At 54.0% G+C, this 24874-nt stretch overlaps 1 protein-coding gene across 1 annotated transcript in view; it reads left to right on the top strand.

Annotated features, from left to right (window-relative positions):
- The window catches only part of ADCY1 (adenylate cyclase 1), a 116797-nt gene that overhangs the window by 49475 nt on the left and 42448 nt on the right, over positions 1-24874 (top strand). Inside the window, exons 5-10 of the mRNA XM_064575510.1 lie at positions 112-239; positions 4130-4288; positions 4956-5097; positions 7071-7226; positions 23867-24061; positions 24234-24331. Coding sequence (XP_064431580.1) covers positions 112-239; positions 4130-4288; positions 4956-5097; positions 7071-7226; positions 23867-24061; positions 24234-24331 — 878 coding nt within the window. The remainder of the gene's footprint in view (positions 1-111; positions 240-4129; positions 4289-4955; positions 5098-7070; positions 7227-23866; positions 24062-24233; positions 24332-24874) is intronic.

Below are 24874 nucleotides of genomic sequence, written 5' to 3'. Positions count from 1 at the left end.
TGTGGGGCCGGGTGCCCATGGTGCCGCCTGCTCTGTGGCCACCGGCTCCGTGGTGGCGAAGGTGCGCCCCGGGCACGTCACTAACGTGCGATCTGTCCTCTCGTCCCCCAGGAGAATCATTGTCGCCGGATCAAGATCCTCGGGGACTGCTATTACTGCGTGTCTGGCCTCACCCAGCCCAAGACCGACCACGCCCACTGCTGCGTGGAGATGGGCCTGGACATGATCGACACCATCACGTGAGTATCCGCGGGGACGGGTCCGCCTCGCACCCCCATGGGCCCTGCAGGCCTCAGGGGCCACGTGTCCCCAGGCTGCGGAGAGCCAGGCTGCATGGCGAGGCTCGGGTCGGGGATGCGTTAATGACGCAGGAAGAAGTCAGCTTCCTGGCTTAGCCAGACAAGACTTCCAGGGAGTCAGCCGGGGAGGGGGTAGGCTCAGATCCAGCCGAATTCCACCGAAAGGAACGCACGTGCTTGTCTTCACGGGCGTAGGTGTCCAGGGGCTCCCTGCTGGAGGAGCTTAGAGGGAGCAGGTGTGCCTTCCGGGGACACCGTGGGCCGGCCGCACTTCTGAGCCAGCCTCCTCGCGTCCCATCAGAGAGCGGGATGAAGAATCAGGGACCCTCCGTCGGGGCAGGGAAGGTGTGGGCTGGGAGGTTGAGCTGGTGCCCACATCTCAGCAGCGTGGAGGGGTGGGTGCAGTCCGGCGAGACGGGGTTAGCAGGGACGGGTGTAGACGTCCACACTCGGAGCCGAGACGAAGTTGTATGAGGAACACGGGAGAACAGAGAGCGAGAGAGCGAGAGAGACCCAGCCCTGGGGTCGGGGGCGGAAGAGGCCCGGGGACTCCAGCGGGGGGGTCCTCTGAGTGCACAGGGGGATCCAGAGCAGGGGACGGTTGGGGCCAGTGCATGCGGACCCTGTGTGTGGTTCTGGGGTGCTCAGGGTCGGGGGTGGTGCCGTGCCGGCCGCGCATCCAGGAGGGTTGCTCACTGCGCAGACACGACGGTCCCCCGACGTGTGCACTCAGGACGGGCTTGTGAGGGGCCGGGCGTTCGCTGCCGCTGGACGGAGGGAAGGAGTCTCCTCACGGGCAGGCGCGTGCAGGCCCCGGCCGCCTGGGTTCTGACCTGTCCTGAGGCTGGAGGGATCGAGGACGTGTTCCCGGTCCGGCGGGTGGGGAAGGATCTTGTGTTGCACTTGGTGGGAAGTGTGTCCCTGTGGGAATAACAGGCGGGAAGGTTTACAGGCTCCGTGTTAAAGACAACACAAGGGTGCCGATGTGGAAGCGAAGGCCCGGGGCTCCCACCCCATGGCAGGTGCAGCTCGCGGGGCTGGGGGATCTCCCAGCGGGTCCCCAGCTGCTGGAGCATCCATTCCCCCACTCCGCAGGGAAGGGGCCGCTCAGCACAGGGTGCAGGAGATTCCTCTGCTCCCAAGCGTCGGGATTCTGTGCGTTTCCAGTAGCGCGAGATCCTCGTCTGTCACAGGCCTTAGTGAATCGTGCATCGGACCGGCAAGCGTGCGGGGCGAGGTCTGGGTGTTTTGTTTTTCGGTATTGGATCAGGGGAAGTGATGCGCGGCTTACTGAGACGTGAGTGTCCAGGTGACCGTGTATCTACTGCCACCAGGATCCAGATGTTTGAGGCAGCACCTTCCGTAAGAGGTGAGAGTGTGCAGGCTGCAGGATTTGGTCCCTGTGACCTTTGCCCCTTCCTGGCTGCGAAGGTGGAGATGCTGTAAAATGGGCAGAAACACTGTTTGCAGCTCTTCTCGTTCACGTCTCCCTGTGTTCCTTTCCTTTTGCAAATATAAAAAAAAAAAAAAATCCAAAATTTTAACCCTGTTTTGTTTGCTTCGGTGCTTCTCACTAGAGGTTGGTAAATGACTGAGAAAAGTTCAAATTGAGAGAAAAGATGTTCAATGTGTGTAAAACTTAGTAGGTGTCGAAGACACATCCACAGACTCCTGAGTCGCCTTTGCTGAAAACCCGTGACACGCGGACTTCCGGATGCGCACCAGGGACCTTGGACCTGACGTGAAACGCTCTGGTCCTAGGGGCCGGGCCCTCGGTGGACACAGAGGTGGTGCTGGGCTCCCGATGGTCCAGGACGGCTTTGATGGGGGCGAGGCGGTGTGGCGGCGGGATCCCGTGGGACCGCTGGGCAGTCTGCTCATGGACGCCGGGGCAGGGCAGGCAGGGCCGAGCGGGACGCTGTCCTCCCGGGCGGGGGTGCTCCAGCCAGGTGACGGGACCCAGCAGCCGCGTGGAGTGGGGTCCACGGCCACGAGGACTGCTCGGGCCGTCCTGCAGTCGGGGTCCTCACGGACCCTCTCCCGGTGTTTCTGCCCCTGTGTCTTCCAGAACAGGGGTTAGTGGGACATGGGCTGTGGCCTTGAGCCTGGAGACGCCAGGGTAGCTGGGCGGCTGTCAGAGTCTGTTGGCGCTCATTCAGCTCCGCCCTGGATTGCACATGGGAAACGGAGACGCGGAGAGGGCAGAGGTTGGCCTGGTCACCTTGCTGGGCTGATGGGACATCTCTAGAAATCAGGGGCCGCCCTGCTCACGTGTGCTCCCCACGCGGAGCGGCGCCTTTGCCCATCTGAGGTTCTGAGAGCCAAAGCCTCTGGACGCTCTCCTCAGCAGCCCCTGTGTGTGTGTCCTGGGCATACATTCTGGACAGAAGACCCCAAGCTCTTTATTTTGTCCTTAAAGCCCCTTGTTTTCTTTCAGGATTTCTAACTCAGATGTTTTAAGGGACCCAGGCACCCCCGAGTCTCTGGTGGTTTGGGCCAGACTGCCTGGTGGTCAGGGCATGGCCGGAAGCGGTCTCTGACAGACCCTGTTGTACCAGCACCAGTGATGGGTCCTCAGGGATGGGGGTGAGGATCTGGGAGGGCTTTCCGGAGGCTGCATCTCAGCTGGGCCACGTCATATTAGGACCAAGGCGGGTGCACACGAATCCACCCCAAGTTCTGAAGTAGGAGGGAGATTTATCATTGAGCTCACGGGTGGCCTGCTATCCTGGGTGGGGTGGGGGGTCTGCATGTGGCTGGGCCGCAGGGCACCTTATGCTGGGAGGGGATGGAGGGCGGGTTGTCCAGTGGGCCGGCCCCGGGTGGCAGCCTGGCGACCCTGTGTGTCCGATGTTTCCTGGTCTCCCTTCTCCCTCGTGACAGACCTTCTAACCACGGGGCCTTGTGTCCTGGGCCGCGGCTCAGCCTCCTGGCCCTTTGTGGTTGGGCTTTGCTGCGGGCGGGGGAGCCGCATTGGACACGCCTGCTGTGGGGGCCACCTGTGGACAGGCGGGGTCACGTGGCTCAGCGCTCCCTCCCACGGAGCCTCGTTGCACTCCTGTCCCTTGGAGCCCATGGAGAGCCGCTGTCGCTTCCGCAATGCCCTGCTTTAGCATTTTCTGTGATAATATAACTTCTGCCCGTTGGGCAAGAGCGGGACACACAGGAGACGGCATCGGAGGGCCTCGGCACGGCTGCTGTGTGTCCCCTTTGGTCTGACATAGTGCGTTGTGTACCTCTGAGCATGGCAGTGAGGCCTAGAGTTGGGGAAACCATGCGTGGCACCCTGTGGGTGCCCCCACATGATCGCTCGCACGGAGCTCCCTGCAGCGGGCGGCGTCCCCTGGGTGCTGCTGGGACTCATGCTGGCCCACGTTCCCCAGCCGCGGGCGGCCTGCCCACCTGGACCCGCCGCCTGATTTCGGCATCCACACGCTTGTCATCCCGTAAAGTCTACTCGGGGTCATGTCTGGAGCTTGGGGTCAAACCCTGGCTGTTCCCCGGATGCCCCTGGCCAGCAAGTGGGCACGAGCCCCCAACCGGGTCAGCGGGACACAGAGGGGATCGGAGGTCCCAGGCTCATGTCCCCCTGGGGGCTGCCCTAGGTGGGGAGGGGCAAGGGGCGGTGTGGACACAGCGTGAGATGCCCAGTGGCCAGGGAGCTGGGGGGCCTGGCCCAGAGCAGCCCTGCCCACCTGGAGCCGTGCTCGGGGATTGGGCTGACTAGGTCCGGAGAGCCCCGTGCTCCCGCCTGTGCAGACTCCCCTGCGTGCGCAAGCTCACGGGTATGGGCAAGGGCCCAGCCCCATGCCATGACGTGTCTGTTGCAGGTCGGTGGCGGAGGCCACGGAGGTGGATCTGAACATGCGTGTGGGGCTGCACACCGGCCGGGTCCTCTGCGGGGTCCTCGGCCTGCGCAAGTGGCAGTATGACGTGTGGTCCAACGACGTGACCCTCGCCAACGTCATGGAGGCCGCCGGCCTGCCCGGGTGAGTCAGGGCGAGGCAGTGTGCTCTGGGGTCCAGAGGACAGTGTGGGAGGGGCCCGCGCCGCTTCCCCAAACTCACGTGCTGGGAGCATGGGCCGGGCGGCCGCAAAGCAGACGACACCGGGTCCTGAGCAAACTCCACCTGCCCTGGGGGTCCTGGGGGAGCCACGGTGGGAGCCGTGGCAGGAGCCACCTGCACGTCCCCCAGCTCCAGGCCTGCATCCCCTTCCCCTGCCGTCTGGGACCGTCACACGCATAGCTGGGCCTTCGGTCCTGCAGGACTGAGAGGCAACGGACGCTGGGCAGCCCCACCCCGTCTGTGTCCGCGGAAGGGGCTTGTGGGGCTGACCGCGTCCGGGCCGGCCAGGCCACACCTTGGCTGGGACCCGCGGTGGCATCCACTCCCACTCTGTGCTTGCACCCGAGACCCCTCTGCTGCCCCAGAGCCTGGAATGCTCCCCTCTGCTCCCGCTGATGCTCGGCCCGTCCCCGGTCCCGAGCCCTCCCCAGCAGCTCCCCCCTTGCTGGGCTCCCTCCGCCTCTTCTTCCCAGGTGACCGGCGCTGCCCGGTGACAGGGAGCCCGAGTGCCCCTCCTGGACCTGCCCATGGGTGGGCCGCCAGCGCTGCCTTGGCAGGCCCTGGGCACCGTGGTGCTGCTGTCTTGCAGGAAGGTCCACATCACGAAGACGACCCTGGCGTGCTTGAACGGCGACTACGAGGTGGAGCCGGGGCATGGGCACGAGAGGAACAGTTTCCTGAAAGCTCACAACATCGAGACCTTCTTCATCGTGCCGTCACATCGGCGGAAGGTGGGCTCTGGGACTGGGACGGGGTTCCCGCTCACCTGGCTTGGGCCAGGCCAGTCGGAGCCCGGGTCCTCTCAGGGGCTGGACTGTCCTGCATCCTCTGTCCCCACCACCTCCCTGGGCCTTTACCGCCCGTTGCAAAACAGGCCAGGGATGGGGGAGCACTGAGCAAAGGGGTGCTGTGCACACAGGGGGCCTGTGACCATCGTGTCACTGTGCTTAAGGAAACTGAGCTGGACATGATCAAGGGAGACCTAGTCTTTTCAGGGTTCAGGTGAGGGGTGGAGGGCCTGGGGAAGGGCTTGGGGCACACATGAGGGGTACAGGGCCTGGGAAGGGCTCAGGGCACAGGTGAGGGGCTCAGGGCACAGGTGGGGGGTGCAGGGTGCAGGTGGGGGGTGCAGGGTGCAGGTGGGGGGCTCAGGGTGCAGGTGAGGGGTTCAGGGTGCAGGTGAGGGGCTCAGGGCACAGGTGAGGGGTTCAGGGCACAAATGAGGGGTATAGGACAGAGGTGAAGGGTTCAGGAAACAGGTGAGGGGTGCTGGGCTCAGGGGAAAGTGAGAGTACAGGTGAGGGGCTCAGGACACAGGTTAGGAGCTCAGGGCGCATGTGAGGGGCGCAGGGTGCAGGTGAGGGGCGCAGGGCACAGGGGAGGGGTTCAGGGCGCAGGTGAGGGGTGCAGGGCACAGGTGAGGGGTTCAGGGCGCAGGTGAGGGGCACAGGGTGCAGGGGAGGGGTTCAGGGCGCAGGGGAGGGGCTCAGGGCGCAGGTGAGGGGTGCAGGGCGCAGGTGAGGGGTTCAGGGCGCAGGGGAGGGGCACAGGGCGCAGGGGAGGGGTTCAGGGCGCAGGTGAGGGGCTCAGGGTGCAGGTGAGGGGTTCAGGGCTCAGGTGAGGGGTTCAGGGCGCAGGTGAGGGGTTCAGGGTGCAGGTGAGGGGTTCAGGGCGCAGGGAAGGGGTTCAGGGCGCAGGTGAGGGGTGCAGGGCACAGGTGAAGGGTGCAGGGCGCAGGTGAGGGGCGCAGGGCGCAGGGGAGGGGTTCAGGGCGCAGGGGAGGGGCTCAGGGCGCAGGTGAGGGGCGCAGGGCGCAGGTGAGGGGTTCAGGGCGCAGGGGAGGGGTTCAGGGCACAGGGGAGGGGCACAGGGCGCAGGGGAGGGGTTCAGGGCGCAGGTGAGGGGCTCAGGGTGCAGGTGAGGGGTTCAGGGCTCAGGTGAGGGGTTCAGGGCGCAGGTGAGGGGCTCAGGGCGCAGGGGAGGGGTTCAGGGCGCAGGTGAGGGGTTCAGGGCGCAGGGGAGGGGTTCAGGGCACAGGGGAGGGGTGCAGGGCGCAGGTGAGGGGCTCCGGGCACGGGTGGCCCCAGTACTCCTTCAGGACATAGCAGGTGGGATATGAGGGAGAGCTTCAAGCTTCTCTGTCCTGTGTGTCCGTGGATCGGGGCTGTGCTGCCCCTTGTGACCTGGGGACCGTGGCTGCTGGGGGCTCCAGGGCAGGACAGGCTGGGCTCAGTGAGCTCACTCCTGAAGAACGGGAGAGAGGGTATGGCAGGTGTCGGTGGGCTTGGAGGAGGGCCGGGTGAGGGGTTGGCGCTGGACCCCAGGACAGCAAAGGCCACCCATGTGGGAGTGGAGGGTGGGGTAAGAAGGGCAGGGACCCCAGGGGTTGGTGGGTGGTGGTCCTCAGCCAGCTGCTGGCCCAGCCAGTAACGTCCAGGCTCCAGGGTCCCTACCTGGCCTGGCCCCAAATCTTCCCACGGCTCCTCCCCAGGACTGGGGCCTTGCTCTGGTTTTCAGAGGCCCCAGGGTAGCTGCGAGCTGTGTGCTGTGGGCCCGGCTTGCTGGTTCCATCCACGTCTGTTTGGCCTTGAGCACACGGTCCCCATGATCTCCCTGTCCCCGTCAGGTGCCCGCTCCCAGCTTGGGGGCATGGGGGGCAGCATGGGTCTGCTGACGGGTGTCTCCGTGCCGGCTGTCGGCACAGATATTTCCAGGGCTGATCCTCTCCGACATAAAGCCTGCCAAGAGGATGAAGTTCAAGACTGTGTGTTACCTGCTGGTTCAGCTCATGCACTGTCGGAAGATGTTCAAGGCGGAGATCCCCTTCTCCAACGTCATGACCTGTGAGGATGATGACAAGGTAGGAGGGCCACCTCCCCGCCCCAGGAAGCCTGGCCCTGCATGCTTTCTAACCGTGTAAATGCTGTTCAGAGCCAGGCTGCTTTTGCTTTCCTGGAAAAATCTTGCTATCATCTTGCATTTTTTTTTTTTTGCAATTTGGCCTTCCACATGTTTGTGGGTCAATGCTTGCCCAGACCCCCAGCAGCTGTCTGAACCTTCCCTGAGGATATTCATGCTCATCAGATGATCTGTCGTGAGGTCTGGAACCTCAGCCATGGCTTGCGAGCCCGGGTGCCGTCAGGCAGGCTTGTCTCTGGCCGCCCCCACCCCCTGGTTCTCCTGCTGCGCACCTGTTCACTCCCTTCCTGTTCAAAGTTGTCCAGTCCATGGAAGGTGGCCTCCTGGAGGTGCCTGCCTCGTGGCCTGGCTGCCAGGATTTTCCACTTTTCCTCTTGGGTTGGTCAGAATTGTCTTTGGGTGTTCTGGTCTTCTGCTGGGTTTGGGGGTGGTGCTGCTCTGTGGGGGTCCCAGCATCCCCTTCAACCACATGGGCCTTGCATCTCGGGGGGCAGAGACCCCAGTCGTCTGGGGCAGGGGTCGTGTCCCAGGAGGCTGGGACAAGCCTGGAGTGCCGCCCCTTCCCCTCCTGTGTCCTCGTGTCCTGGGGCCCCCAGCCCAGCGTGGCTCTGTCCTGTGACTCATGTCTGGTTCCTGAGACCGCTGTCTGCTCACTCCTGTTTTCCCTGCCATTCCGGGTTTTGTGACGTGGCAAGGAATTCCATCCCTGCAGTCCTGGGGGCTTTTCAGGAAGAAGCAAGAATCTGCTGGTGCTCCTGGGGATTCTTGCCTCGCAGGTTTTTTGTGGTTTTGACTGTGAGCTCACATTTGTGAGAATTTTGCTGGAAATTCTTCAAGAGCGGTGCTGATGTGGGTTCTATCAAGATTGGCCTTCCCCTCGGCCAGGTACCTGGGGGCTTCACGTGCTTGCCCAGTAGATTTTAGATGTCTCAGCTGGGCAGACGTGTGCAGATGTGTTCCCGGGGGTCCCCTCGGTGCAGAGCCAGGTTTAAGACTGTCCCCCGTGTAAGGGCTCCCCATGTGAGTGTTTGCTGAAGGGGCCGCTGGGGGCGTGGGCCCCGGCTAGAGCTTTGACCTCACTGCCCACCGTGCTCAGGCCCCGCGTTGCTGCGGTTGGCTCTTGAGGGATGACGGGCTCTCCAAGCTCTCCAGGTCTCAGAGGGCAGCGACGCATCAGCCACCTGCCCGGCCTGGGTTCCCGCGTCGGATGTCCTCTGGTGGCTTCCCTTTCTTACCAGCTTCCTGTGCATTTGAAAGTGTGTGTGTGTGTGTGCGTGAGTGTGGGTGCACATGTGTGTATAAGTGTGTGCATGTTTGTGTGCGTGCATGGATGAGTGTGCACACGAGTGTGTGCATGCAGGCATGTGCGTGCATGAGTGTATGAGTGTGTGCGATGCATGCACGTGTGTGTGTGTGGGGGGAGATTCCTCACCCCGTCCTCTTCCTCCTGCTCCTCCTGGGAGCGCAGAGCCATGCTGGGTTTCTTCCGGTCTCCCACATCCTGAATCCTGGCCCAGCCCCGGACACCCCAAATCCCTGGAGTCACAGGTCAGGCTCTGCCCACCTTGAGACTCTGGTCCTTCATGTGTGTGTGCTGGGGACAGTGGGTTCTGGCCCTCCAGCCTCCCTCCTTGGGGGCCACTTGCTGCCTCATGCTATACCCGGTGCCTGAGTGCGGCGTGCGGGCGTGCACCCTTGCCTTCATCCCTGTCGCTGTGCCCGGCACCCCAGGTCCAAGGCCGAGCCCCCCAGCCATCGTGTGGTTTCAGGGCTCCTCATCTGCGCCCAGCTCCCTGACCTTAGAGGGTCTCCCTGCACCACTGGTGAGCTGCCTGCGAGTGTGTGGGACTCCTGCACCCCAAGCTTTGGCCCCACGTCTGGTCCCTCCCCACCAGCCGGCACTTCCAACCTCCGTGGCCCAGGCAGTTCCCCTGCCGGGGAGACAGAGGGGCAGGCAGGTAGTGGGCTGGGGAACCGCGGCTTCCCCTCATCGCCATCTGCCTTGTGAGCGGTGGAAATAAGCCACAACGTGCAGGATAGCAGTGTCTGCACCGTGGGAGGCCCCCAGCGGTTGAGACAGGGCAGTGACAAGGCCGGTGGTCCCGAAGGATGGGGTGGAGAGGCGCAGAGGCAGGGCCGGCCCGCCAGTGAGGGCAGCTCGGGAGGTGGCCGTCGAGTGACCCGCGGGGCAGGCCCTTCCGCCTGTGGGTGCTGTCCCTAGGGCTCCCCCAGAGCCTGCGTCCCCTTCGGGATGAGGTCTCCCATTGGCCTTGTCTTCCCTCCTTTGCGTCCAGGCCTCACTCCCGTGCAGGTGCCCTCGTGTGTGGCCAGGGTGGGCCCCGCGGACGGCACTGGGCTGGTCCGTCCCGCTGCGCACCTCGCATCACACGTGTGGATTTAACGGGTGTCGCGGGATGATCTACGAGTAGCTTGGTCGCTTGTTCTTGTCACTTGCCGGTACGGTGTCGCAAACGTTTCTCATATTAATAAACGTTCCTCCGAAATGTGATCTTTATGTCGCCATGTGCATCTCCAGCCTGAGGAGAAACTGTGTGTTGATTCCAGGTCCGTTGACGTTTAGGTCATTTACGATTTTTCGTTTTCTGGTCAGAGTGAGTAACTCAGCGTTTCTCTCATGGAAGTGCGTGGACGTCTGTGATCACGTCTGCAGGTCCCAGGTCAGCGGGAGCGGGCATGCGGTCGGTGTCCACGCAGCCCCCCGCGCCGTGCCCAGCGCTCCGGTCCACGCACACCTCTGCTGTCCGGCTCCCTCCTCCTGACCAGCAACTTTTCCAAAATGTCGTTTCTACCATTTCTGTCTGAATTTAACAAAGGTAACGTTTCAGCTCACATTGAAACTCATCCTGGTAACGTCTTCCTCAGCTCAGCTCACGTCGTAGTCGTGACTCTGACCCTTCCTCCACCTTGTATTAACTGTTGCTGACGGGAGAGCCACGCTCTTTCCTTCTGGCTGTTCACTGTGATGCTTTGGGTTAGAAGCGGCCGCCCCCATGAGCGAGTGTTTGCACTTTTTGACAATGAGGAGTAGATGCTGAATTTCAGAAACTGCATTCAGTATCTACGGAGGTGACCCACCCGGTGGCTTTCTCCCCGACTCGCACGGTGACAGGTGCCCGGGACCCTCCGGCGTCTCTGGGACACTGAGTAGCTGCTCCTCACTGTCTGAGCCGCCGCGTCAGGATGCCCGAGCTGGGCATCGGGGCTCGTCTTGTGCTCTCTGCCTGGGACAGCACCGGCTCCTCTCTCTGCCACCACAGCCACGCGTGGGCCCCTCTCTTGTGGCTTTCAGTTGTTGCCAGAGGGAATATTGCAAGCCCTGAGGCCGCCGGCTGCCCCGGGCAGGTCTGTGTCTGTCAGCCACAGATGGGTCAGCCCAGGACCCAGTCTCCATCAGCCGCTCACCTCTGTGCACCGGCTCAGGCAGGCGCTCCCTGACCGTGGTCGGGTCTCAGGCCAGGTCTGCCATCTGGTGACAGCGTGCACGGGGCCAGGAAAGCAAGGCTGAGTGTGGCGTCTTTCCTTCTCAGGCCCCAGCAAGGACTGTTTCAAGCATGGGCATGGAGTCTCTCACCTGGGACTGTCATCGACGGCCCGGGCCCAGAGCTCTGTGCCCCCAGCGCCTCCTCCCTTCCTGTGTGTCCAGCCCGTTCCAGTAAGAGGTTCTGCTCCTCCTCGCTCCCAGGGGCCTGTGTCCATGGAGCACATTAAACCCAGAGGCGTCAGCATGGCGATTCAGCCAACGTACCCACACTTCCCGAGTCCCGGTGAGCAGGGGGACATCGCAGAGACCCTACGATGTTACCAGTGAGAGAGACGTTGGCACCTCTATTACAAACCGTCACAGTTTTGAAGAGCAGAGCAGATTCCTGATAAATGTGAGGAGAGAAGATCCAGGCAGGAATGTAAATCTGTATGCCCTTTGGGGCGTTCCTGCAGCATGGGGGTCGACTGCAGGGCCCTGAGTGGTCCGGGGAGAGCGTATAGAGAGGGAGACTGGGGTACAGGCTGGGAGGGAGCAGCCGCTTGCTGACCACAGCCCGGAGGGGCCAGTGCCAGGCAGGGCCACGTCTCACCAGGTGCTGTCCCAAGCTTGTGTGTCGTGGGTGGGAGATGCTTTTGCTCGTCTCTGCTGCTCACCTGCCTCAGGGAGTGGGGTGTCCAAGCTGAGCCCCAGAGAGCACACTCCTGCCCAGCCCCACCCAGATGAGGCCGTCACTGGGCACTGCCGTCCTTCCTGTCCCCCAGCTCACCACCCGTCTCTCCCGGCAACTGCATCCCATGGCAGGGAGCGGTCAACTGGGAATGGAGGGGCAGACAGGCCCCAGCCCCCAAGGATGTCAATTTACACACGTGTGTGCTCAGGGGTCCTGCTAGTCAGCAGCAGGCTTGGTGGCATTGAAGAAAACCCCAATTGTGGTGACTTGAACGAAAGGTTTCTTATGGTTAAAGTAAACCTGGATATCGGGCAGGACGGAGCTAATGTGGCGGCTTCATGATCTTCTTGAACCAGACCTCTTCTATGATGCTATTCTGGCTTGCCTGCTATCACCTCATGGCCCAAGATAGATGCTGGGGCTCCAGTCATTGCGTCCACATTCCAGCTGGCAGATGGGGGGGGCAGGCAAGTACATTTCAGCCCCCAAGCCGGCTTTCCTAGGTGAGGCCTGCCTGCCCAGGCCAGTTCCTCCATGTGCCCACAAGCCCTGCCGGCGACCAGAGCGGGTCACCTCTCCTGCCCTGGGTCAGTGAGCAGATGCATCGACGGCCACCGGCCTCCCAGGAACCCGCCCCGCAGTCTGGCTCATCTTCCCAGCTGTGTGAGCAGCCCATAGTTCCCGGCGTGTCTGCCTCGCCTGGGCCTCCACGTGGACTGGGGTTCCAACTGACCCCCTCTGGCAGCACGGGGGGACCTGCTTACTGTCTCCACTGAGGACAGGGAGAGCCAGCTCGAGGACTCGGTCTGGGCCAGCGTGCTTCCAGCTCTTCACAAGCATGAGCGTTCTGCGTCTTTTGAGAACTCCCCTCGGGGGCCACCTTTGTTCTCGTGTTACAGACCAGGAAGCTGGAGCACAGAGAGGTTAAGCAGCTCACTCAGGGTTGCACAGCTGCTGGTTTTCAGGTCTCTGCACTGAAGCCACCAGCCTTCCCTTTGGCAGGTCCAGAAAGAGGCTCGGGCGGCCAAGTTCCACAGCAAAATGAGCAACAAGTTTTCTCCTAAACCTGATTTTGATTCGGCTTCCAAGGAAATACATGTTTGTTGTGGAAAGTCGAGAAAAGTGTGAAAAAGAGCGAGACTGGGATCCGGGCCCCAGGAGGTCACATTACCGTCCTGTCCCATTGAAGGAGTCACTGCCCAGGGTCCCCCAAGTGCCCAGGATGGCGCCGCCCCCCAAGAGGTCAGCCCTGTCCCCCTCTTGGCCTCTGCAGACCCGGGGCTGGTGGACAGACAGGTGCTCCTCCTGGGATAACTGAGCGCTGTGGCAGAGATCCAGGGGCCGTGGTGCCCACCGGCCTTTCCCTGCACACCGATGCTCATGGGAGCTGATCTGGTGTCACGGGAGGTGGCAGGGTGCAAGTGTTTTTATCGTGTACAAATGCTTTAGGTCCCGGGGGAGGGCCCATTCGTGGGAGTGCATCAGGGGTTTGCCGGCCCTGCGGACCCTGCGTACAGGTGGGTCTTCCTGCGCTTATTCTCGGGCCCGGGGAGGCCGGGGCTGTGGAAATGGAAGGAGCACGTTCACAGGCGGGTGGTTGCGTGGGAGCGATCTGCAGGCTTCCCCGCAGAAGGTCAGTGGCTTGTTTCCAAGCAGGGACTGTGCGTGGCGGATTTCTGTCCGTACCTGTTAAGGTTTCTGCAGCTTTCTGGAGGTGGGGGTGACGCGCTGCCCCGACCGCACACGCGTCCACCGCGGAACCAAGCAGCGTGCCCAGAGAGGCCTGGGGGCCCCCAGTGGCCTCCCCCGCGGTCACAGCTCGCCCGGCGACCGCACGGACCCAAACAAGGGAATGAGCTTTGGTGGTTGGGGTGCGTGTGGCTCTGGCCTGCTTCCTCCCGGCAGCCACACTCGGCTCCGGAGCAGTTCCTTCACGGCCACAGTCCCCCTTCTGCTGGGGTCACACGGCCGCCCTCCCCAAAGCCCAGCTGCACTGACTACTCTGCGTCCCGTGACTCACACTTGAGGGTGTTGTATACGCCCTGCGACCTTGGCTCTCTCTTCAGTCTCCGCGCAAAGCCCGCAGGTCCCTCCAGGCTGTTCCTGCGTCAGTAGCTCGAGCCTTGCCGTGGCCACGGGCGTTCCGCGGTGTGGAGGGACCACCGTTTGCGTGGCCTGTTGAAGGACCTTTTGGTTGTTTCCAGCTCTGACTGTTGCAAATAAAATTGCAGTCAGCGTTCACGTTCAGAGTTTGGTGGGGACATAACTGCTTATTTGCTGGGAGAGACGCCCGACCGTGCCATGGATGGGTCTTGGTTTTTTGGTTTTGTTTTTTAAGAAACTGCCAAACCGTTTGTGGAGTGACTGTCCCGTTTCACGTTCCCAGCAGCCACGTGTGAGAGATCGGGCTTCTCTGTGTCCTCGCCAGCCCGTGGTGCCGTCACTGTTTTTAGAACATTTTGACTGTTCTAATAAGTGTGTAGTGACACCTCATGATTTTATTTGGCATTTTCTGATGGCTAATCATGCCGATCGTCATTTCAAGTCCTTCTTTTCTTTTTTTTTATTCTTATGTGAATCCCCATACATTACATCATTAGTTTTAGATGAAGTGTTCCATGATTCATTGTTTGTGCACAACACCCAGTGCTCCATGCAGAACGTGCCCTCCTCAATACCCACCACCAGGCCAACCCATCCTCCCACCCCCCTCCCCTCTAGAACCCTGTTTGTTTTTCAGAGTCCATTGTCTCTCATGGTTCGTCTACCCCTCCGATTTCCCCTGCTTCATTCTTCCCCTCCTGCTACCTTCTTCTTCTTCTTTTTTTTTTCTTAACATATATTGCATTATTTGTTTCAGAGGTACAGCTCTGAGATTCAACAGTCTTGCACAATTCACAGTGCTTACCAGAGCACATACCCTCCCCAGTGTCTATCACCCAGCCGCCCCATCCCTCCCACCCCCCACCAATCCAGCAACCCTCAGTTTGTTTCCTGAGATTAAGAATTCCTCATATCAGTGAGGTCATATGATACATGTCTTTCTCTGATTGACTTATTTCGCTCAGCATAATACCCTCCAGTTCCATCCATGTCATTGCAAATGGCAAGATCTCATTCCTTTTGATGGCTGCATAATATTCCATTGTATATATATATACCCCCTCTTCTTTATCCATTCATCTGTCGATGGACATCTTGGCTCTTTCCACAGTTTGGCTATTGTGGACATTGCTGCTATAAATATCGGGGTGCACGTACCCCTTCAGATCCCTACTTTTGTATCTTTGGGGTAAATACCCAGAAGTGCAATTGCTGGATCATATGGTAGCTCTATTTTCAACTTTTTGAGGAACCTCCATACAGTTTTCCAGAGTGGCTGCACCAGCTTGCATTCCCACCAACAGTGTAGGAGGGTTCCCCTTTCTCCGCATCCCCACCAACATCTGTCGTTTCCTGACTTGTTAATTTTAGCCATTCTGACTGGTGTGAGGTGGTATCTCATGGAGGTTTTGATTTGGATTTCCCTGATGCCAAGCCATGTTGAGCACTTTTTCATGTGTCTCTGGGCCATTTGGATGTCTTCTTTGGAAAAATGTCTGTTCATGTCTTCTGCCCATTTCTTGATTGGATTCTTTGTTCTTTGGGTGTTGAGTTTGATGAGTTCTTTATAGATTTTGGATACTAGCCCTTTATCTGATATGTCATTTGCACATATCTTCTCCCATTCTGTTGGTTGTCTTTTGGTTTTGTTGACTGTTTCCTTTGCTTTGCAAAAGCTTTTTATCTTGATGAAGTCCCAATAGTTCATTCTTGCCCTTGCTTCCCTTGCCTTTGGCGATGTTTCTAGGAAGAAGTTGCTGCGGCTGAGGTCAAAGAGGTTGCTGCCTGTGTTCTCCTTTAGGATTTTGATGGACTCCTGTCTCACATTGAGGTCTTTCAACCATTTGGAGTCTATTTTTGTGTGTGGTGTAAGGAAATGGTCCAGTTTCATTCTTCTGCATGTGGCTATCCAATTTTCCCAACACCATTTGTTGAAGAGACTGTCTTTTTGCCATTAGACATTCTTTCCTGCTTTGTCGAAGATTAGTTGACCATAGAGTTGAGGGTCCATTTCTGGGCTCTCTATTCTGTTCCATTGATCTATGTGCCTGTTTTTGTGCCAGTACCATACTGTCTTGATGATGACAGCTTTGTAATAGAGCTAGAAGTCCGGAATTGTGATGCCGCCAGCTTTGCTTTTCTTTTTCAACATTCCTCTGGCTATGCGGGGTCTTTTCTGGTTCCATATAAATATTAGGATTATTTGTTCCACTTCTTTGAAAAAAGTGGATGGTATTTTGATGGGGATTGCATTGAATGTGTAGATTGCTCTAGGTAGCATTGACATCTTCACAATATTTGTTCTTCCAATCCATGAGCATGGAACGTTTTTCCATTTCTTTGTGTCTTCCTCAATTTCTTTCATGAGTATTTTATAGTTTTCTGAGTACAGATCCTTTGTCTCTTTGGTTAGATTTATTCCTAGGTATCTTATGGTTTTGGGTGCAATTGTAAATGGGATGGACTCCTTAATTTCTCTTTCTTCTGTCTTGTTGTTGGTGTATAGGAATGCCACTGACTTCTGTGCATTGATTTTATATCCTGCCACTTGACTGAATTCCTGTATGAGTTCTAGCAGTTTTGGGGTGGAGTCTTTGGGGTTTTCCACATAAAGTATCATATCGTCTGCAAAGAGTGAGAGTTTGACTTCTTCTTTGCCGATTTGGATGCCTTTGATTTCTTTTTGTTGTCTGAGTGCTGTGGCTAGGACTTCTAATACTATGTTGAATAGCAGTGGTGATAGTGGACATCCCTGCCGCGTTCCTGACCTTAGGGGGAAAGCTCTCAGTTTTTCCCCATTGAGAATGATATTCGCTGTAGGTTTTTCATAGATGGCTTTTATGATATTGAGGTATGTACCCTCTATGCCTATACTCTGAAGAGTTTTGATCAGGAAAGGATGCTGTACTTTGTCAAATGCTTTTTCTGCATCTATTGAGAGGATCATATGATTCTTGTTCTTTCTTTTGTTAATGTATTGTATCACATTGATTGATTTGCAGATGTTGAACCAACCTTGCAGCCTAGGGATAAATCCCACTTGGTCGTGGTGAATAATCCTTTTAATGTACTGTTGGATCCTATTGGCTAATATTTTGGTGAGAATTTTTGCATCCATGTTCATCAGGGATATTGGACTGTAATTCTCCTTTTTGATGGGGTCTTTGTCTGGTTTTGGGATCAAGGTAATGCTGGCCTCATAAAATGAGTTTGGAAGTTTTCCTTCCATTTCTATTCTTTGGAAGAGTTTCAGAAGAATAGGTATTAATTTTTCTTTAAATGTTTGGTAGAATCCCCCTGGGAAGCCATCTGGCCCTGGGCTTTTGTTTTTTGGGATATTTTTGATGACTGCTTCAATTTCCTTAGTGGTTATAGGTCTGTTCAGGTTTTCTATTTCTTCCTGGTTCAGTTTTGGTAGTTGATACATCTCTAGGAATGCATCCATTTCTTACAGGTTATCTAATTTGCCGGCATAGAGTTGCTCATAATATGTTCTTATAATTGTTTGTATTTCTTTGGTGTTGGTTGTGATCTCTCCTCTTTCATTCATGATTTTGTTGATTTGGGTCATTTCTCTTTTCTTTTTGATAAGTCTGGCCAGGGGTTTATCAATCTTGTTAATTCTTTCAAAGAACCAGCTCCTAGTTTTGTTGATCTGTTCTACTGTTCTTTTAGTTTCTATTTCATTGATTTCTGCTCTGATCTTTATTATTTCTCTTCTCCTGCTGGGTTTAGCTTTATTTTCTGTTCTTTCTCCAGCTCCTTTAGGTGGAGGGTTAGGTTGTGTACTTGAGACCTTTCTTGTTTCTTGAGAAAGGCTTGTATTGCTATATACTTTCCTCTTAGGAGTGCCTTTGCTGCATCCCAAAGATTTTGAACAGTTGTGTTTTCATTTTCGTTGGTTTCCATGTATTTTTTTTAATTCTTCTTTAATTTCCTGGTTGACCCATTCATTCTTCAGTAGGATGCTCTTTAGCCTCCATGTATTTGAGTTCTTTCCGACTTTCCTCTTGTGATTGAGTTCTAGTTTCAAAGCATTGTGGTCTGAAAATAGGCAGGGAATGATCCCAATCTTTTGGTACCGGTTGAGACCTGATTTATGACCTAGGATGTGATCTATTCTGGAGAATGTTCCATGGGGACTAGAGAAGAATGTGTATTCCGTTGCTTTGGGATGGAATGTTCTGAATATGTCTGTGAAGTCCATTTGGTCCAGTGTGTCATTTAAAGTCTTTATTTCCTTGTTGATCTTTTGCTTAGATGGTCTGTCCATTTCAGTGAGGGGGGTGTTAAAGTCCCCCACTATTATTGTATTGTTGTCGATGTGTTTCTTTGCTTTTGTTATTAATTGCCTTATATAATTGGCTGCTCCCATGTTAGGGGCATAGATATTTACAATTGTTAGATCTTCTTGTTGGATAGACCCTTTAAGTAGGATATAGTGTCCTTCCTCATCTCTTATTACAGTCTTTGGTTTAAAATCTAATTTGTCTGATATAAGGATTGCCACCCCAGCTTTCTTTTGGTGTCCATTAGCATGGTAAATGGTTTTCCACCCCCTCACTTTCAATCTGGGGGTGTCTTTGGTTCCAAAATGAGTCTCTTGCAGACAGCATATCGATGGGTCTTGTTTTTTAATCCAGTCTGATAGCCTGTGTCTTTTGATTCCGGCATTTAGCCCATTTACATTCAGGGTAACTATTGAAAGATAGGAATTTAGTGCCATTGTATTGCCTGTAAGGTGACTGTTACCGTATATTGTCTGTGTTCCTTTCTGGTCTATGTTGCTTTTAGGCTCTCTCTTTGCTTTGAGGACCCCTTTCAAGATTTCTTGTAGGGCTGGTTTCGTGTTTGCAAATTCCTTTAGTTTTTGTTTGTTCTGGAAGCTTTTTATCTCTCCTTCAATTTTCAATGACAACCTAGCTGGATAGAGTATTCTTGGCTGCATATTTTTCTCATTTAGTGCTCTGAATATATCATGCCAGTCCTTTCTGGCCTGACAGGTCTCTGTGGATAGGTCTGTTGCCAATCTAATGTTTCTACCCTTGTAGGTTACATATCTCTTCTCCCGAGCTGCTCTCAGGATTTTCTCTTTGTCTCTGAGACTCGTAAGTTTTACTATTAGATGTCGGGGTGTTGACCTATTTTTATTGATTTTGAGAGGGGTTCTCTGTGCTTCCTGGATTTTGATGCCTGTTTCCTTCCCCAAATTAGGGAAGTTCTCTGCTATAATTTGCTCCATTATACCTTTTGCCCCTCTCTCTCTTTCTTCTTCTTCTGGGATCCCAATTATTCTGATGTTGTTTCGTCTTATGGTATCGCTTATCTCTCGACTTCTGCCCTCGTGATCCAGTAGTTGTTTATGTCTCTTTTTCTCACCTTCTTTATTTTCCATCATTTCATCTTCCATAATACTGATTCTCTCTTCTGCCTCATTTATCCTAGCAGTTAGTGCCCCCATTTTTGATTGCACCTCATTAATAGCCTTTTTGATTTCTACTTGGTTAGATTTTAGTTCTTTTACTTCTCCAGAAAGGGTTTCCCTAATAACTTCCATATTTTTTTCAAGCCCAGCTAGTATCTTTAAAGTGATGATTCTGAACTCTAGATCTGACATCGTACTAATGTCCGTATTGAGTAGGTCCCTGGCAGTCGGTACTACCTCTTGTTCTTTTTGTTGAGGTGATTTTTTCCGTCTCGTCATTTTGTGCAGAGGAGAATAGATTAATGAGAGAACAAAATGTTAGCAGAGTAACCATGTCCCCAGAAAATATACTCTAAACAAATCAGAAAAGACCTGAAGCAGTGGGAAAAGAAAGGGAAAGAGAGAAAAAAGAAAAAGAAAAAAAAGAAAAAGAAAAAGATAAAGATAAAAACAAAAACAAAACAAGACAACAACAACAAAAAAACCCCAGAATGTGATCAAATATGATCAGGCTGGTATATAGATCATTGCCACACACTAGATTTGGGGTGTATTTTGGTCTTTTAGAAGAACGTGCCTCCCAAAATTTTAAAGAAAGAAAAACTTATATTATGTAAAAAAATAAGGGTTGATATGATGAAGGGATGGAATATGACTGTAAAGATGGAAATTATAAAAAATTTTATAAAAGGAATTGATAAGAAGTTGTTTGAAAAAAGAAAGAAGAGGATTTAAAAAAAGAAAAAAGAAAAAATAAAAGGGAGAGAATGTGATCAGGCAGGGGAATAGAAAATACCATATACTAGAGATTTAGGGTATATTTTAATCTGTTAGAAGAAACTATCTCAAAATTTTACAGAGAGAACAACTTATATATATAAGCCAAAAATACGGGTAACTACTATGAAGGGATAGAATATGACTCTAAAAATTAAAAATAAAAATGTTTTTTAAAAAAAAGGGATTGATAAGATGTTGGTTGAAAAAGGGAAAAAGAAAAATGCAAAAAAAAAGAAAAAAACAGTTAAAAAAATTAACTTTGAAAGACTAAAGAATCATGGTAAAAAAGCCGTGAATTCTATGTGCAGTAGTCCTCTAGCGCTGGAGTTCTGCCGTTCTCATTGATTGGTAAACTTGGCCTTGGCTGGCTGTTCTCGCTGATCTGGGGAGGGGCCTGTTGCCGTGGTTTCCAAATGTCTCTGCCGGAGGCGGAATTGCCCCGCCCTTGCCCCCTCCCGGCTAAGGAATCTGCTGGGGTTTGCTCTCCGGGCTTTTGTTCCCTGCGAGCTTTCCGTACAGCGTTGGAGGCGGAGAGTGAAAATGGCGGCCTCCCAATCTCCGCCCCGGAGGAGCCGAGAACTCGGGCCCGCTCCTCAGTGAGCCCCCAGAGAAAAGCCGTCAGTCACTCCCGTCTCCCCGGTCTCCGGCCGCACTCCGTGCTCACCCGGCCTGTGACCGCGCGTTTCTATCCCCGGCACCCAACCCCGGGTGGAGTCTCCAAACCCAGCAGATCCCCGCAGTGCGCTCCCGCGCGGCTCCTCCCAGGGAAGGAAGGGGAGTCTCCCCGGATCTGCCGCTTGTTGGGTCCCTGCTGGAGGAGCAGGGGCCCGACTGTGCCGCGGATCACGGTCAATGGCCACCCTGAGCTGAGAGCCCGCGCCTGGGCTCCGCCTCTGCAGCCGGCTTCCCTCCTCCAATACCTGGGAGCTCTGCCGCACTCAGGCACCCCCGGTCTTTCTGTGACCCCGAGGGTCCTGAGACCACACTGTCCCGGAGGGTTCCACCCCCTGCTCAGCCACCAGAGTGACGTCCCTCGCGGAGCGGACTTTTAAAAGTTCCGACTTTGTGCTCCGCGGCTCTATCACTTGCCAGAAGCGGCCCACGGAGGCCCCTCCCCCGCCGTCTATCCTTCCGAATATCGCAGCGGATTCACTTCTCCGCACGTCCGACCTTCCAGAAAGTGGTCGCTTTTCTGATGAGAGAGTTGTTGCTCTTCTTTTCTTCGATCTCCTGTTGGGTTTATAGGTGTTCAGAATGGTTTGATCCCTATCCAGCTGAATTCTGAGAGGAGACGAAATCCAGGTCTCCTACTCCTCCGCCGTCTTGCTCCGCCCCCCCAAGTCCTTATTTTCTGTCCACGTATTTTTCTCTTCTTTTTTTTTGGAAAAATGTCTGTCTTGATTTCTAATCTGAGTGACTTCTTGGTACTGTTGACCTTTGAGAGTTCTTCAAATTCTGGATCTGATTCTTCTGTCAGATGTGTGGTTTGTACGTGTTTTCTCCCAGCGTGTGGCTTGTCTTTCACAGGACAGATGTTTTAAATTTTGAAGATGTCCAATTTACTGATATTTTTTCCTTTATGAACTGTGTTTGGTTTTGGTGTTGCAAGAGATCTTTAAGTAGCCCAAACCCCAAAGATTTTCACCTTTCTTCTAAGAGTTTATACTTACATGTTTTATAGTTAAACCTGTGATGTGTTTTGAGTTAATCTTTTATAAGGTGTGAGGTTTAGGTCAAGATTTACTTTTTGGGGGGCGCCTGGGTGGCTCAGATGGTTGAGCATCTGCCTTCAGGTCAGGTAATGATCCCAGGGTCCTGGGATCAAGCCCCACGTTGGGCTCCTTGCTCAGTGGGGAGTCTACTTCTTCCTCTGCCTCTCCCTCTGCTTATACTCTCTCTGTCTCTCTCTCCCTCTCAAATGAATAAATAAAATCTTAAAAAAATAAAGATTTACTTTTTTTGCGTGTGGACGTCCATTTGGTCCAGCGCCATTTGTGGAAACGACTATCCCTCTTCCATTGAATTGCTTTTGCATTTTAGTCAAAAATCATTGACCATACTTGTGTGAGGCTGTTTCTGGGCTCTCTAGGGTGTTCCGTTCCTCTGAGAACACCCTACTGTCCTGATCAAAGGAGCTATACAATAAGTCTTAACATTGGGTTGAGTGATTTTAAGAAAAAGAATGAAGGGGGGGAAATTGGAGGGGGAGACGAACCATGAGAGATGATGGACTCTGAAAAACAAGGTGGGAGGATGGGTTAGCCTGGTGATGGGTATTAAAGAGGGCACGTTCTGCACAGAGCACTGGGTGTTATGCACAAACAATGAATCATGGATCACTACATCAAAAACTAATGATGTAATGTATGGGGATTAACATAATAAAAAATTTTAAATTAAAATAAAAAAAAAAGAAAAACATCTTCTAATCCATGAGCATGGGTATCCCTCCTTGTATTGAGATCTTTGATTTCTTCCATCAGTATTATATAGTTTTCAGCATACAAGTTGTGTACGTGTTTTGTTAGAGTTGTACCTAGGACTTCATTTTTTCCCCCGTGATTATAAATGGCACTGAATTTTAACTTTGGTCTTCACATGCTGATTATTAGTTTAAGAAATACCTTTATTTATTTACTTATTTATTTTTAGAGAGAGAGCGCATGTGTGGGAGCAGGGGGAGGGGCAGAGGGAGAGAGAGAACCTCAAGCTGACTCTCCACTGAGCACGGAGCCTGACGCAGGGCTTGATCCCACGACCCTGAGGTCACAACCTGAGCCAAAACCAAGAGTCAGACGCCTAACTGACTGGCCACCCAGGCGCCCCAGTAAATACCCTTTTTATGTTTATCTTGTTACCGGTGACCTTGTGGATTTCATTTGTTCTAGGGCTTTTCCTCCCCTTGGAATTTTCTATGTAGACCATCCTGTCATCTGCAAATAGGGCCAGTTTTAGTTCTTTCTTTCTAATATTTGCCTTTTATTTCCTTTTCTTGCCCTATTGCAGTGTTTGCAGTCTCTAGCACCGCTGAAAGTCAGGGGGAAAGCACTCCGTTTTTCACCAGAGACTATGATGCTAGCTATCGGTACTGTGTAGATCTTCACCAAGTTGGGGAATTTCCCCTCCCTCCCTAGTTTTCTGATCATGTTTATCAAGAATGTGTATTGGATTTTGTCAAATGCTTTCTCTGTATCAATTGACACAACCATGGGATTTGTTTTTATGGTGTTAATATGGTGTAGGCATCGACGTACAAATATGTAAAAAGACTTGCATCTCTAGAAATGGTTATGGTGTATGCTGCTATTTATATACTGCTGAATTCTGTTTGCTGACATTTTGTTAAAGATTTTAGCATCAGTAGTGAAAGAGATGGCCTGTGGTGTTCCTTTTTTTGTACTGTCTTGGTCTGATCTTGGTATCAGGATAATACTGACTTTATAAAGTACGTTGGAAGGTGTTACCTTTTCTATTTTCTGGAAGATATTGTATAGAATTGGTGTTAATTCTTATTTAAATGTTTAGTAGAATGTCTCCAGTGAAACTCTCTGGGCCTGGAGATTAATTTTTCAGGAGTTTTACGGTTATGAATTGACTTTCTTTAGTAATTACAGGGCTAATCTAATAATCTTTCGTGTTGGGTGAGTTGTGGTTATGTGTTTTGAGTAGCTTTTTGATCTGAGTTGTCAAATCAATGTGTATAATTGTTCACAGAAATTCCTTGTTACCTTTTTGATGTCTGCAATGTCTGTAGTAGAATCACATTTCATTCCCGAGTTTGTTATCGCCTTTCTCTTTTTTTCTTTGTCATGCCTGCTAGAGATTTGTCCATTTTATTGATATTTTAAAAGAACCAATCTCTGTTTTATTGCCCTGTGCTGGGTACCGCCCCCATCCACATGGGGTGCCACATGAATGTCACGTGCCCCCATTTGCAGACGTGGGAGTCCCAGGCGGGGTAGCTGGGACTGCATCCAGCCCCGAACCCGGCCCCCCAGACTGCAGTGGGCGAGCACGCAGGCTGGAGGGAGCATGAGAGCTTCTTCTTCAGTAAGTGGAGGATTTGCTAACATTTCTTTCTTTCCCCCGTGGCTGCAGCGGAGGGCGTTGAGAACTGCGTCGGAAAAACTCAGAAACCGCTCGTCCTTCTCTGCAAACGTCGTCTACACCACCCCGGGCACGCGCGTCAACAGGTACATCAGCCGCCTCCTGGAAGCCCGTCAGATGGAGCTGGAGATGGCGGACCTGGACTTCTTCACCCTGAAGTACAAGCAGGCTGAGCGTGAGCGCAAGGTAGGTGACCGGGACCTCAGGAGCGCAGAGAACCCTGGGGGCCCCTCGGCCGTGGCCCCCCGCCCTTGCTCTTGTTGATGCGGCTGTGGTTCCTGGTCCCGGGTGTCCCCAGGGGACCCCGCGTGTCTCCCAGTGGCCACAGCCACTGATGGTGGGTCTCGGTGTCCCCTAGTACCACCAGCTGCAGGATGAATATTTCACCAGTGCCGTCGTGCTCGCGCTCGTCCTGGCCGCCTTGTTCGGCCTCGTCTACCTTCTCATCATCCCGCAGTAAGTGTGGCGGGCCCCGCGGTCAGCGGTTGGGGGAGAAGGGCCGGGGGTCCCTTCCATGTCCGCTGGCATCTCCCCCGTGGTCCCCAGCTCGTGGGGATGGCGCCGGCCACGGCCAGCTGTCCGCGGGCTCCAGGGAGCCGGGAGGGCAGGCCCCAGCTGCCCGCGTGTGGGGCACTCACTCCCAGGTTCTCCGTTGTCATGCAAACAACCCTAAGACACCAGCCGTTCCTAGCGTTTCCATCCACACAACGTGTACCCTTGACTCCAGGACAGATTTCGAGGGAGAAAATGCACATTGGTTTCTGGGTGTGCGTCATTTTCAGATACGTCAAAATGAGGAAAAGTGGCCTCTGGAAAAGAAGAAAAGTGTAGTAATTGAATAATATTCAGTTATGCTAAGTCAAAGTGAGCTTACAGTGTTTGTTTTTGATGGGAAGATGCATTTTCCTTCCAGACAGACAGCTTTCTTGACAAGACCTCCCTAGCGGAGTTGTTCCCCTGTGAGTTTCCGGGGTTCCCAGAAAGCACAGGAAGCTGCCC

The sequence above is a fragment of the Mirounga angustirostris genome, unplaced genomic scaffold (genome assembly GCF_029215605.1).
Source record: "Mirounga angustirostris isolate CCGP_5_RB_7025 unplaced genomic scaffold, mMirAng1.0.hap1 SCAF_12, whole genome shotgun sequence".
NCBI classification, from domain to species: Eukaryota; Metazoa; Chordata; class Mammalia; order Carnivora; family Phocidae; genus Mirounga; species Mirounga angustirostris.
Note: the sequence above shows the minus strand (reverse complement) of the source record. Positions and strands in the feature narration are given on the sequence as shown.